The 12,595-nt window shown below is 46.7% G+C and overlaps 1 protein-coding gene and 1 pseudogene across 1 annotated transcript in view; one reads left to right on the forward strand and one right to left on the reverse strand.

Moving 5' to 3' along the window:
* Positions 1-12,595, forward strand: part of LOC101588282 (1-phosphatidylinositol 4,5-bisphosphate phosphodiesterase epsilon-1) — a 233,328-nt gene that overhangs the window by 82,340 nt on the left and 138,393 nt on the right. The window contains exon 4 of the mRNA XM_023709028.1: positions 5,450-5,766. Coding sequence (XP_023564796.1) covers positions 5,450-5,766 — 317 coding nt within the window. The remainder of the gene's footprint in view (positions 1-5,449; positions 5,767-12,595) is intronic.
* Positions 8,909-9,074, reverse strand: LOC111815032 (annotated as a pseudogene).

Below are 12,595 nucleotides of genomic sequence, written 5' to 3' on the forward strand. Positions count from 1 at the left end.
CCCTGCCTCCCTCTCACCTGTCCTATGTCCCTCTCTCATCTTCCTCAGACGTCATCTCCTAGGGAGTCTTCTGTGAGTAGGGTCTTGTTCCCTCCGTCCCTCCCTCCCTGCCTCCCTCTCGCCTGTCCTATGTCCCTCTCTCATCTTCCTCAGGCGTCATCTCCTAGGGAGTCTTCTGTGAGTAGGTGTCTTGTTCACTAAATCCCAAATTCAGAGTAGCTTGAAGCAAAGCCTGGCACATAATAGGCCCTCAGTGAAGGAGTGAGTGGTTTCATAAGCCCCTCAGATGTGCCTACAGCTCGTGCGCTGGACCCTGGGTACTGAGTGTGCCCACCATCTCTCGGGCTTAGTTTAGGGTAACACTGAGTGCTAGGCCGGGAGCCAGAGCCTCCAAGTTCTCTACCGACGTTTGCCAGCTCCAGTGCTGACCAACAGGCCGGATCTGTGAGCAAGTCATGTGACAACTGAACTCAGGCTTTATGAACAACAGAGCAACAGTGCCCACCTGAATGGGAGCAACGGCTCCTTGCATTCTGCCAAGATAACATGAGATGGCTTTGTGAACTTTAGAGGTCGGGATGAGCCATTGCAAGGAGGATCAAGTGCTGTAACTTTTAGTGGAGAACAAAAAGAGAAACACATAGGAGGTGGCAGGTTTTGCTGGACTCTAGCCCATGCTGACAGGTTCTTGGATGGGCTCCGGCTCGGAACAAGCTCGCTCCCTCTGTCCCTCCCACCCTGCCTCCCTCCCTCCTCTCCTCCCTGCCTCCCTCTCTCCTTTCCCACATCCTTCTCTCCCTTCCTACATCTCTTCCTTCCTCCCTCCCTTCCATTTTTCCTTCCTTCCTCTTCAGTGCTGGAGATCCAACCCAGGGCCCCATGCGTGCTGGATGAGCAGTCCACCACTAAGCCACATCTCCAGCCCAGAGCATTGTTTTTTAAGTGCTAACTCTGAAGGGTAGAGGATTCATCAAGAGCACTACTGAACACTACTAAAGAAAAATACTCATCCAGTGTAGACAACTATGGCCAGCCCTCCGGGTACGTCTGGGCTGTGCATTGGTGGACAGCCACTGGGAATGCCAGCTTAGCAACAAGGTCAGGGATGGGTGACCCCCAGAAAGCAAGGAAGGCAGAGGGTGGCAGGGGGCAGTGCTCCAGCTACTTAGAGAAGCAGCCTTCAAAAGACCCAGCCTGGGGCTCCCTCCTTCCAGATGAGGTGATCCCTAGGTCCAACATGAGTCCTAAAATCTGAAGAACATATATCTCCCTTTGTTCTCTTATGAGCCACACCCGTTCACTCGTGCTTTCTGGAAAGTGAAGCTGTCTTCCTGGTTTTATAGTCATGCCCCACCTCTCTTAGTACGGTTCAGCACAGGGAATGACTTGCAATTCCCTAAATAAGCTATAGTATTTTTAACTCTTCGATCTTGGGATACTTACAGTATGGAAGTCTACACCTCGCAGAATCACCAACTTTATGAATTCTGTAGGCCCCATGTGTCCCCTTGGAAATCACCAAGTGTGGTGGGAAACCTTTTTAAAGAGACTGTGCTTCTGTGTAAATGATACAGAGCTAGCAAGGTTGAAAAGGGCACATTGCAAGTACATTTCCCTCATGGGAATCATTAAGGACTTGAGAAGTCCTGCAGCTAAAAGCCCACTTAACTTTGTTTAACCACTTACTAACTAAGGGAATCACACTTTGCATAAATTCAGTATAACACACCTGGGGCCATGCGGACTCCTGGACTCGCAGGAAGGAAAGGCCGTTTCTGCGAGCTGTAGTACAAGCACCTGTAGTGGTGGAGCTCAAGGGCCAGCTCCAGGCTGGCCAAGGGAGGAAGCTCCTCACTCTCTGGACCAGATCCTTACCATTGGCATCCACGTAGGCGATTTGCTAGGTGGCTCTGAGTAAAGAAGCTCAGGAGTTGACGCTGAAGTCTCCTGAGGTGCGTCCACACACTGCAGCAGTCAGCAGAGCAGGTGCCAGGTCCCCAGGACCCTGAGCTGGGCGTGAAGTCCGGCTGGTTCCGATGCCAGCTGCCCGGCTTGCTGCGATATGACTGCGTGTGAGCCTTGGCCTTCTTAGGAATAAGATATGTGCAGTAATACCGTCTCCTCTGTTAATCCACAGGACGCACATTGTACAAGAAGCTTATATTAGAGCAGAAAACTGGAATTGGAAATTACCTTGTCTCATGGTACCAATGTCAGGGCCGTGACAGTGTGGAGCTTTAGCCATATTCTGCTGCTGAATACTTACAAACAGAACATGGGGCTGGCAGCGCGGACTGTGCGGGAGGTAGCTGACTTTCTGCACCAGAAACTTCTTGAAAAGGCTGTCACCAAATAAATACCGTGCGCAGTGGACTCTGAACCTCGCTGCACAGATGTGAAGGAAGCAGCAGGAGGCGTAGAGCCCCTAGAGGGGGGATGGCGAACCCCCCGGCGCTGTCAGTGACACCCACAGCGCGCGGTAGCATGTGTGCCGGAGGTTCGCCACCACTGTCTAAGTCCTTAATCCACGGTCATGCAGCCAGTGTTATTGAGAGCGAGGCTGGGGCTGGCATAGAGCTGAGCCCTGGCAGTGTGGCACGTGGAGGGGAAGGACATGCAGAGAGCTCCGTGAAGGTGAAAGAAAGGACAAAATACAACTGCTAATAGTGTGGGACTCGGGGGCAGACTACTATGTCCCAAGAAAAATGTTGGGGTATTTTTTATGGCACATGGTATAAAATCCCCAAGAAACCCTGTTTTAAGGAAACCTACATTAAAGGACTGCTGTGTGTCTCAAGGTTTGATTTATTTCTTTTGAATAGGATGTCATGCTTATCCTGAGACACACAGGTCACTGGGTTTATTTGGGTTATGCCAGCCAGGCTTCTTGTTCATGTTTTAATTCAGTTTTTTTCAAGAAAAAATATCCTTTATTACCATTTTCTACTGGCCGCTTCATTCGTCATTCATTGTAACAACACATGATTCCTCACTCAAGATCTGTTGCCTTCTCAATCTTACCTAAATGTTATGTTAACATATCATCTCTTTCATATATTAGGTGAGCACTGTTTCTTAAGATTTGGGCGTTGTTTTTGTTCCTGTAGAGTACTTTACTTGGAAGTCATGGTTTAGAGTCGGCAACATCTGAAGAGGGCTCCATCGGCGGCTCATTCCCTGTACACAGACGATCAGTATCCCCCAAAACGTAGTCCGCTCCTGTGGCTAGGCCGCATTCTGCTCAATTTTCAGGAAATCTTGTTACTTTCTAAATTAGTCAGAAGATTTAGAGAGTGGGGCAGGTTAGATTTAGGAATCTGCCTTACTATGAAGCTCTTTTGTGCTTTTAACTTTTTTGAATGTGAATCTAGAGAAAAAAAAAAATTAAGAAGTCCCAATTTTTTGCTTCAGTAGATTTTTGATAGTTTGCCCCAAAAGATGGAATAAATTCCATCACTACCTGCTTGCCTTTCACAGTCAGAAGCAGCAATCGTTTGGATCCAAATGATTTTATTGGAAAAGACAAAAGAGAAAAGTTTACTTGGAATATGTTTAAAATAAATCCAAACTTGCATCAGTGGAGAGCAACATTTCACAAATGTTAAAGCTTTCTCCTCACAACGCTTTTTTTTGCCTAGAGCACAAGCATTCCTCTAACGAGGAGCAGCTCACTTGATTAAGCAGTCAATATCATCAAAAACCTTTCCTTTGTGATGCTTCAAGGGCTGCTTAGGCCAGGCTGTGTGGAGGGGAAAAAGGCAGAGTCCAGACCATTCCCAGAGATGCCACATCAACCTCGTGGTTGCTGTGGTTTTGGTGTTGGGGGGAAAGGGAGGATACACTCAGGAATGGTGACTTGAGAGCTTAATAACTTGGAGACAGGGCCCTTCGGACTGATCGTTACTAACATTTCTGCAGTGGAGATACAAAAAGACGTCTAGGAATGCTGAGGTCTGATGCTAAGTCCTTCCATAAACTTTCTGTGGCCCAGTGTCCAGGTTGAAGATAGGTAGGTGGTAGGCAGGCTTTATTTCAGCAAGGACATTGTGAGCAAAGCAGGGGTGTAAGAACAACTGTGGGCAAACGGTCGTGGCCCTCTCCTGCACCAGGGGGACCTGTGTGAGAAAGACCCCAGGAGCATCTGCAGGACAGGAAGGACTTACACTATATAGACTGAGGGCAACTTGGGCCGCAGGGCAGCATTTCCTGAAGAGCTTCCAGGATAGTAGTCACATCGAATAATGTCATAGATAGTAGTGGGCTTTGGGGAGCCCTGGGTTAAGCTTATGAAAATGGGCCCATTACTGGCAGACTCTGCAGAGCCCATAACTGCAACAGCACGCCTCGTGCATCTCCAGGAGGAGGGTGTATGATGGGCACCTGTGGTCACTCCCCAGAAAGAAGACCCAAAAAACTGCTTTTTCTTCTACATGTCAACATTCTGAAGATAACACTTTGGAAATTCTATTCCAGGGCTTATCGTAGATTGTTTGTTTGTTTGTTTGTTTGTTTGCAGTACTGGGGATTGAACTCAGGACCCTGCACTTGCCAGGCAAGCGCTTTTTCTACTGAGCTATCTCCCTTGGGCCAATTTTTAAAATCTTGTTGGATGGATGGATAGATATAGATGAATGAGTGAATCAAAGCATGAGCTGTAGGCAATAAGATTAGAGGCAGATGGGAAGGGTGTCAAGATAAAGAGAAAAGCATGATCACATTTCTAATTAAAGGAGTCATTTTGAGCCCAGAGGTCCCCGCCTTTGGTACTTCCCTTTAAAGCAGCCGTCACCGTCTCTCCTGTGTCCTTTTGCCACCAGCCGTGGGAGGTGGGTAAGATGGATTTCTTTAGATACATCTTATTACCTGTTCTTCCTCCTTTCATAGTCAGATCTGTTCTTAAAACTCCCAAATGCACCTCAGTGAAATCAAAGTTGCTGAAGTGCAGGTAGAGAGCTGATGATACCATGAAGTTCTGAAAGCTTCTGGGCAGAGGGTCCCTGGGTCCCCGGGCCCTTTCATGCTTACATGAAATATACATATATGTGGATGGCCTTCTTTTCTCTTCCATTTCATTTGACTGTGTCTACATCCATGTTTATTTCTCACTCTGATAAGGATCAGGAAGCAAATGGTACTATAAAAGTGTCATAGCAAGCTGATGGGAGAATTATGTGCTATATTAATGCAACTTCTAAAAACAAAAAGCTCTACTCCTTACCTCACAGGTGGTGCGAAGTGGGAAACAGATGGACAGGTAGACAGACAGATGGACAGGTGGGCAGACAGACATCCAAAAGGTCTCCATGACAAACAAGATAGTCTAGACCTATTCACCAAGCAAAGGATTTGACTTAGATGCCTACAAGGCTTTGAATGGTTTTGAAGTAAGTACGGCCTGTCAGAAAGTACCAACTTCCATGTAACCAGAACTTCCCTTGCTTTGTTGCAGAACGCCAACCAGGCACCTCTATGGCCAACTCGAATGCTCTCCCCTCAAGTTCAGCTGGGATCAGCAAGGAACTGGTCGACCTGCAGCCCCTCATTCAGTTCCCAGAGGAGGTGGCCAGCATTCTAACAGAACAGGAGCAGAGCATTTACCGCAGGGTCCTGCCAGTCGACTACCTTTGCTTCTTAACCCGGGACTTGGGAAGCCCAGAAAGCCAGAGGCCTTTGCCCTGCCTCAGAGCGTCTACCTCAGCACCCATTCTCACATCTCCTGATGGAGAGCTCAGTGCCCTGGAAGGCCTTGTGATGAGATTTAATGAGGTAAGAGCCACTCTTGGGTGCTTCTATTGGAAACGCTGTCTGTGGATTTTAAGCATAACTTTCTCTTAGGTTTGTCTGTCACTGATGTCATCTGTCTGTCTGTCTGTCTGTCTGTCTTGCCACTTCTATCATGGGGAATTTTCTTTCTGGGCAACAGACTCCACAACATGCTTTCTCCTTCTTCTGGAGCCCACCTGCCCTTACGCCCAGTCAACCTCATCTCCCTTCCCTATCCTTGGCAAATGTACCAGTCCTCCTCCTTGCTACTAACCAGAGTCAGAGCCCCTGTTCTCTCCTCTGCCCATTCCTACTAGTGTTCTTGAAACTAAATCTCATTTTAGAGCTTTGACAACATGACCCTACCACATCTGTCTAGCCCACTCCCTGTCCCATTATCAGAATTCCTTGGCAGAAGGTTAAAACCCAACACACCTGGGTTCTGTGCATGGAGGACCACGAAGCCATTCCCTGCAGGCCATGGGTCACTCCCCTCCTTCCTCTGCATCCTGTGAATGTCTCCAGCCTCAGAAAGTCACTTCGAAGCCTCTGAGACCCAACCAGAAGCCAATTCTGAAGAGGACAGGTGTGGCTGGAGTCCAGGGACACGCAGCATGGGGTGTGTCATAGCACTTAGGGGCATATCTGCTAAAACTGCAGGCTCCTGTTCCCGCCCCACACTGAGTGAGACAGAGTCTCTGGGAGGGAGTCTGCATGAGAACTTACAAACTACACTGACCCAAAGTTGCTTTTTTAAAAATGGTATTCTTGATTTTCCTTACTGATAAAAATGGACTGGAAAACGAAAGTTCCCGTAAATTGAATGATTTTATTAGTGGATTTTACTGTATTTTATGAAGTATTTTGAATTTCTAGATCTACTCACGCTCACATTTTTGAGACCCTATTCTTGTCCCTTTTGAATTTTGACCTAAACTTAAAAGTGAATTGTCAGAACTTCTAAAATCTAATTTTAAGTTAAACTTGGATCTCTTCCACTCACTGCTATAATCTTGGGAATCAAAGAAGAGTCAGTGCTATCACTAACTCAGAGCTAGTGATGATGTGACCCACAGCTGGGCTGAGGCTTTCCTTGGGCCATCTCTGAAAATAGGTTAGCTAAGCAACTTCAGAACATAAACAAAATTTCTGGGAAAACACTTAAACTACTTAAGAGAACAGCCTATTTTCAAGTATTCTTAAGCATGTGTTTTCATACAAATTATGGGTATGCTGATTTAAAAAATCATTCTTAAATAGTCATTACAAGCAGATCCTGAATAAACTCCACTAGAAAACCTAAGATGGCTAAATTCTAGTTGTTTCATATGCCATAAGCTGGAAAGGCCACACTGCATTTAAAAAGATTTGTTACATTCAGATTTTCAGCTATTTAGGATGGTTTAGCCTTGTATTAGCATAGCTTTCTGTGCTGAAAAGAAAGGGCATCTATTTAGTAGATATGATAAACCAGACATTTTCACATTCTTTTTTTTAAACTTATATATTTGGTACAGGGTCTCACTACGCAGCTCAGACTCATAGTGATCCTCCTGATTTCAGCCTCCCTGCCAATGGGATTACAGGCATGCACCACAGTGCCCAAACTCGGCAGCTGGCTCAGCGTGACAGGGGACAGGGCCAGTGTAGCATGTGGTGTCGGGGATCGAACCCAGTCCCTGTACTTGCCTGAAAAGGCACTTAGTCTGCTGAGCTATCTCGCTGGCCCCATGTTCACATTCTTAATCCCATGTAATCCTTATGACCATTATGCCTGTTTTGCAGAAGAAGGAAGTGAAGTTCACACAAGAAAAGAAGTAATGACAGTGCTAGATGCTGACCATACAGTCACAGACATATTCCTAAGTTCATACTAACATGAATAAATATTAAATTAGTCAGTCATTTTGGTAGAGTAGCAGCTCTTGGTTATCAGTCAATTCCAGTTACAAAGGTAGGAAAAAGAATAACCATTAGATGTGCTACAGCCGTAATTGTTACAGGCAAAAAGCAATGATGGGTTCTCAAGTGCCCATCTTGAGTGAACTGAAATGTAACAAGAGGCAGGATATTTGCATGGTCTTGGACAAACACTGCCCAAGATATTTGCTGATTACAAAGGGAAAAATAGAGCAGTGGTGGGAAACCAGTACTAGACACTAGCTCAACCCAGTGACCAAGGGTAGCAAAACCAGTAATGAGAATATCAGCGCATGTCCCCTGCTACGTACAGTGCCCTGAGGAGCAGGTGACGTCAGCTCCATGGCAGGCTTGTCTCAAGTGTGAACCTAAATCTAATGATGAAGGCAGTACCATGCAACCCTACGTTTCAGGACGTTCTGTTCTTCAGAAAGTATCAAGGTCATGGACGGTAAGAAAAAAAATCAAAGAACTATCAAGACTAGAAGAGATAAGAGTGACTGCTAAATACAGTATGGGGTCCTATTGGATATTGAACTGGAAAAAACAAAAGATAGTAATGGAAAAACTGGTGAAAGCTAATAAGACTTGAAGTTTAGTTAGTGTTACTGGATAGCTGTTAATTTCCTTATTTTCATATTTACACTATGATGAACATTAAGGGAAGCCGGATGAAGGGTGTATGGTACTGGTACTCTACTGTTTTGACAACTTTCCTGGTACCAAAGAAAAAAAGTAAATCTAAAATTACTGCAGAATATCAAGTTTTGGAAAGCAGTGAACTCACAAAGCTCTGTCACAGGGCCATGGCCGTGCCAGAGCGGCCTGATTCCAGAATGTAGACCAGGCTTTTGTCAGTCTGTGTCTTCTCCCCCAGCTGGCTCTCTACTTGTTATGTTACCAACTTTAAGTTTGTAGTATAACCAGACTTGCTGATTTCGAGCTTCCTAAGTCTTGGGTTGCCTATCTCTCTTCCCCTGCTATGTCTACTTTTTCACTAAATTTCCCAGGCATCTCTCTTTTTTCTGTTCCTGTTTCCGTTTTCATCCAGTTTCCTGTCACTTAGGCTTCTACCACCCCTTTCTCCCCACTCACTTACTCGCTCACTCACTCAAGAAGTCCTTTTGGTGCACCCACTGTGCTCTCACTGTCTCTCTTTTTTCCACGAGTGTGGTCAAGCATATTTTTTAAAATAAGACATTGGAAATATCTTTTGTGTGCTTGTGTGTGGTACCAGGGATTGAACTCAGGACCTTGCGCTTACCAGGCAGGTGCTTATGCTGCTGAGCTATATCTCCAACCCCGAGTATTATTGTTAATTGTAATAAATTTTATTAAACTGATAAAAACAGATGCTGCACTTTATCTTAGCCAAAAGGCCAAGAAATGATATATTTTAAAGCGATGTGTTTTTATTCCCTCAATCTGCACTTCTTTGCTAACTCATGAAGGCAAACAGTATTTGTGGTTGACCTTCCCAGGCGAACTGTCTTCTTGTTTCTTGCTGATTGCTAGCCTAACTTCCCAACATCCTCAGCCCACCCTTTAGTTCTGTTAAAATCGGGCAGACAAAATTAATACACTTTCATCAAAGTGAAGGAAAATGTGTATTCCTTAGAATACTGGATCCTGGCATCCCATGGAGAAGAAAAGGACCTGTAGCTGTGCCACAGCAGAGCCAGTCCCTGGGGCAGAGCTGAGTGCTTGTGTCCGAGCACCAGTCCTTGGCTCCCGGCTGTTCCACACCTGTTAGGAGCAGGACGGTGTGTGCTGTGCCTTGAGGAAAGTAATTACCAGTCTGCAGCAGCCTGCAGCAAGCAGGCATGGACACAAATAATTACCAAAAAAGGCAGAAAGTTGGTGCAGGGAGAGAGGTGCAGGCTGAGGCATTGAGGTGGGGATCAGAGCTCCTTCTGCTCAGCTCTGGAGTGAGGGGCTGGACCCTGAACAGCGGTCCCCTTGAAGGGAAAGACCATGGGGAAGGTGGCACAGGGCAGCGGGACAGCAAGCAAACAGTCCCCGCCATGGCAAGACGCATGGCCATGGGAAGTAGCTTGCTCTGACTGTCAGGAGGACATGATCGTGAGCTAGACATTTCCCACATCTCAAGTCTTTTGCACAATGACCTAACTGTGGTGAGGGGAAAGGGACAAAAATTCCTGATGCCTTTGGGGCAGTGTTGCCTAATGTTTGTTCTTAGGAAAGTATGGCTAAATGCTGTCCAGAGTACAGCCATGGAATAGCTGGAAAGGCTTAGCTGACGCGAAGGCAGGCCAGGAGATAAATCACAGGGAGCAGTGTTTCTCTCCAACCCTCTCTTGCCCAACAAGACCACAGTGTGTACCACATCAGCTTCGTAATGCAGGCTCCCTTTCTTCTTGAAAACACATAGAAGCCTGAGAGAGGCAGTCCCAAACAGGTGGGGTCAAGATCGGCCCTGGGAGCAGGATTCCTCAGATTGCAAGACAGGTCTTTCTGGACCCTCTTAATCTGGACCCCTGTCTCTGACCATATTTTTTTAATCTAGATCTCCCACGAGGCAGTATTCTCCCTTGCCTTTCTGGCTTTCCTTTCTGCCCACCCACAAAGTCCCTTGCTTGACAATCTCAAATTATGTTTTTCTTTTTTCCCCCTCCTTTTTCTCCTTTTATCCGGTTTATACCTCTAGCCCACATTCCTTTTGATCTTTTTTTCTCCAGTAATAAATTCCTATCCATTTATCTTTAAAAAAAAAAAAAACAGGCATCTCTTTTTCCTATCTCTTCTCTATCACAGAGATCATCTGCAGCAGAGAAGAGGTGGGAGGAAGACAGAAGCTGACGCACACCCTCACTTCCCTTGCTCCCTCCACCCTTTATTAGGAAGCACCATGGGGAACTATGCAGGGAGAGCAGAGGATTCAGGGTCAGAGTTCTGAGTCTACGCCTCAGACCTCCTTGATGAGCCTTCATCAGACCTCCTTGGAGCCCTTCACTGTCCACATCCATTGTTGGTTCTCAGAATCTGGCGCCAAAGTGACAGAGGTCTGGCTGCATGAGCTGCCAGCGCTCACAACACTGGTAGGCGCTCTTCTGCTGGCCGACTGTGGATATCTTGGCCTGAGAGTCATTTTCAGCTCTAAGAGTCCACCCACAGATTCATTTTTGGCTGTGCCTTGGAGGGCAGTTTTTTTTTTATTGGGTGGTTCTTGGCGAGACTGTTCATCTAGGCTCTTCTTTTGGGCTGGCTGGTGTAGGGACAGGACATGAGCCCTAGACTATGGCCATAGTGGCATGGGACCCCAGAGGCTTCTACACCTGGCTCTGGGTGCGGGGTGTCTTTCCCCAACCCACCTTATCTGTGGCCAAGGGGAGCAGTTTGAGCCAGGCAGTCCTGGGCAGTGCAAAGCAAAGCGACGCTTAGCTGTTCGGTGTTCCTTCCATCTAGCAGGTTTCACCAGTCATTAGTTCACCAGTGTAAAGGCTGCTCCATCTGTGAAGAATCCAAGGTGCAGCGTAACTCCCTGCGAAGGAGCAGTAAGATTAAACGAGCCATCTGGCCAGGAGGAAAAGCCATTTGCGCCAGGTCCTTCCTGTCAGGATTCAGCGTCTCCTTCCTAAGTGACGAGGGTCCGTTTGGAAGTTTCCACCATGCAGAGCTCAGCCTGGTCATAGCTAAGAAAAGCCCACTTCTGTACAGAAAGGAGAAAGTGCAGCATCTAGCCATGGCCTGGGCAGGGGCAGTGTCCTCCCAGCCAAATAGGTTCCTTTGGTTGAAGTGCTTTGAAAAAAAATACTGCTTTTGAAGTTGTGTATTCATCCCTACTAAACCAAGTTTCTTATCAAAGCTTTTCCCTGTTTTATAAAGGGAAACAGCCAAGCAAATCCTGTCTTCAGGGTTGCTGTACAGACCGTCTTCCTCCAGTGGGGCACGGGTGGGATAAAAGGCTGAAGCGCCTCTGAGGGGAGCGGAAAGCTTAGGTTGCCTCGGAAACGCGAACTTCCCCTTGACAAGAGCAGGGCTCCCGAGGCCTACCTCTAAGAGCACTGTTATTTCCTCAGACTATTTTATCTCACGTACCTGACTTAACAGACGTCTTACTCTAGAAATTTCTTGACTACAAACACTGTCATGTTGGGCACAATGCGATCCATCTGTTGTCCCAACTACTCAGAAGGCTGAGGAAGATTACTTGAATCCAGAACCTGGAGGCTAGCCTAGACAAACTAGTGAGACACCCCATCTAAAAAACCCAAAAGTACAGCACCCAGTTACAGCACAGAGGCTCAGCCATGTGCCCCAGGGCGTGCTAAGAGCAGGCTTCCTGGGGTGGCCCATCTACGCTGGTGTGACTGACAGCGAATCTGGTTCGTAATTCCTGGCAATCAGTACCCGCGCGACTCTTCTCACTCACAATAACACTCAGCCAACAGCAAGTGAGACACAAGAGAGGCACGATAGCACTTCATTATTCAGGGTGCAGCTCTGGAGTGAGGCTGCCTGGGCTCCAGCCACTGTCACAGCTGTCTAATGTGCAGCCGGCTCCTGAAGCCCTCATCTCTATGTGAAGGTAATAATAGTTCCTGCTCAGATACTTAGATGAGTGTTCAGAGTGATGACCTGTGCAAGGATGTAGCAGAGACTGAAGACAAAGTAAAACTGGATGATAGTTACAAAAAACAAGTTATTTAAACTGCATTTTCAGAATAACTAGCCCTAGAAAATTCTATTATAATTTTGTCATGATGCTGACCAATCACTTAATAAGCAAGAAAGTAGAAGAACAACGAGGCTAAAAAGCGATCTGCGGGTGTAGAGCTAGGATTGGAATCCAGGTGTTTTGGCTTCAGTGCCAGTGTCTTGTCTGTTCGTGCTACTGAACCAAAAGCCAAAGGACAGGGCACCACACACCACACCAGCCTGGCCTCAGAGT

This window comes from Octodon degus, unplaced genomic scaffold, assembly GCF_000260255.1.
Source record: "Octodon degus isolate 3935 unplaced genomic scaffold, OctDeg1.0 scaffold00010, whole genome shotgun sequence".
Lineage (NCBI taxonomy): Eukaryota > Metazoa > Chordata > Mammalia > Rodentia > Octodontidae > Octodon > Octodon degus.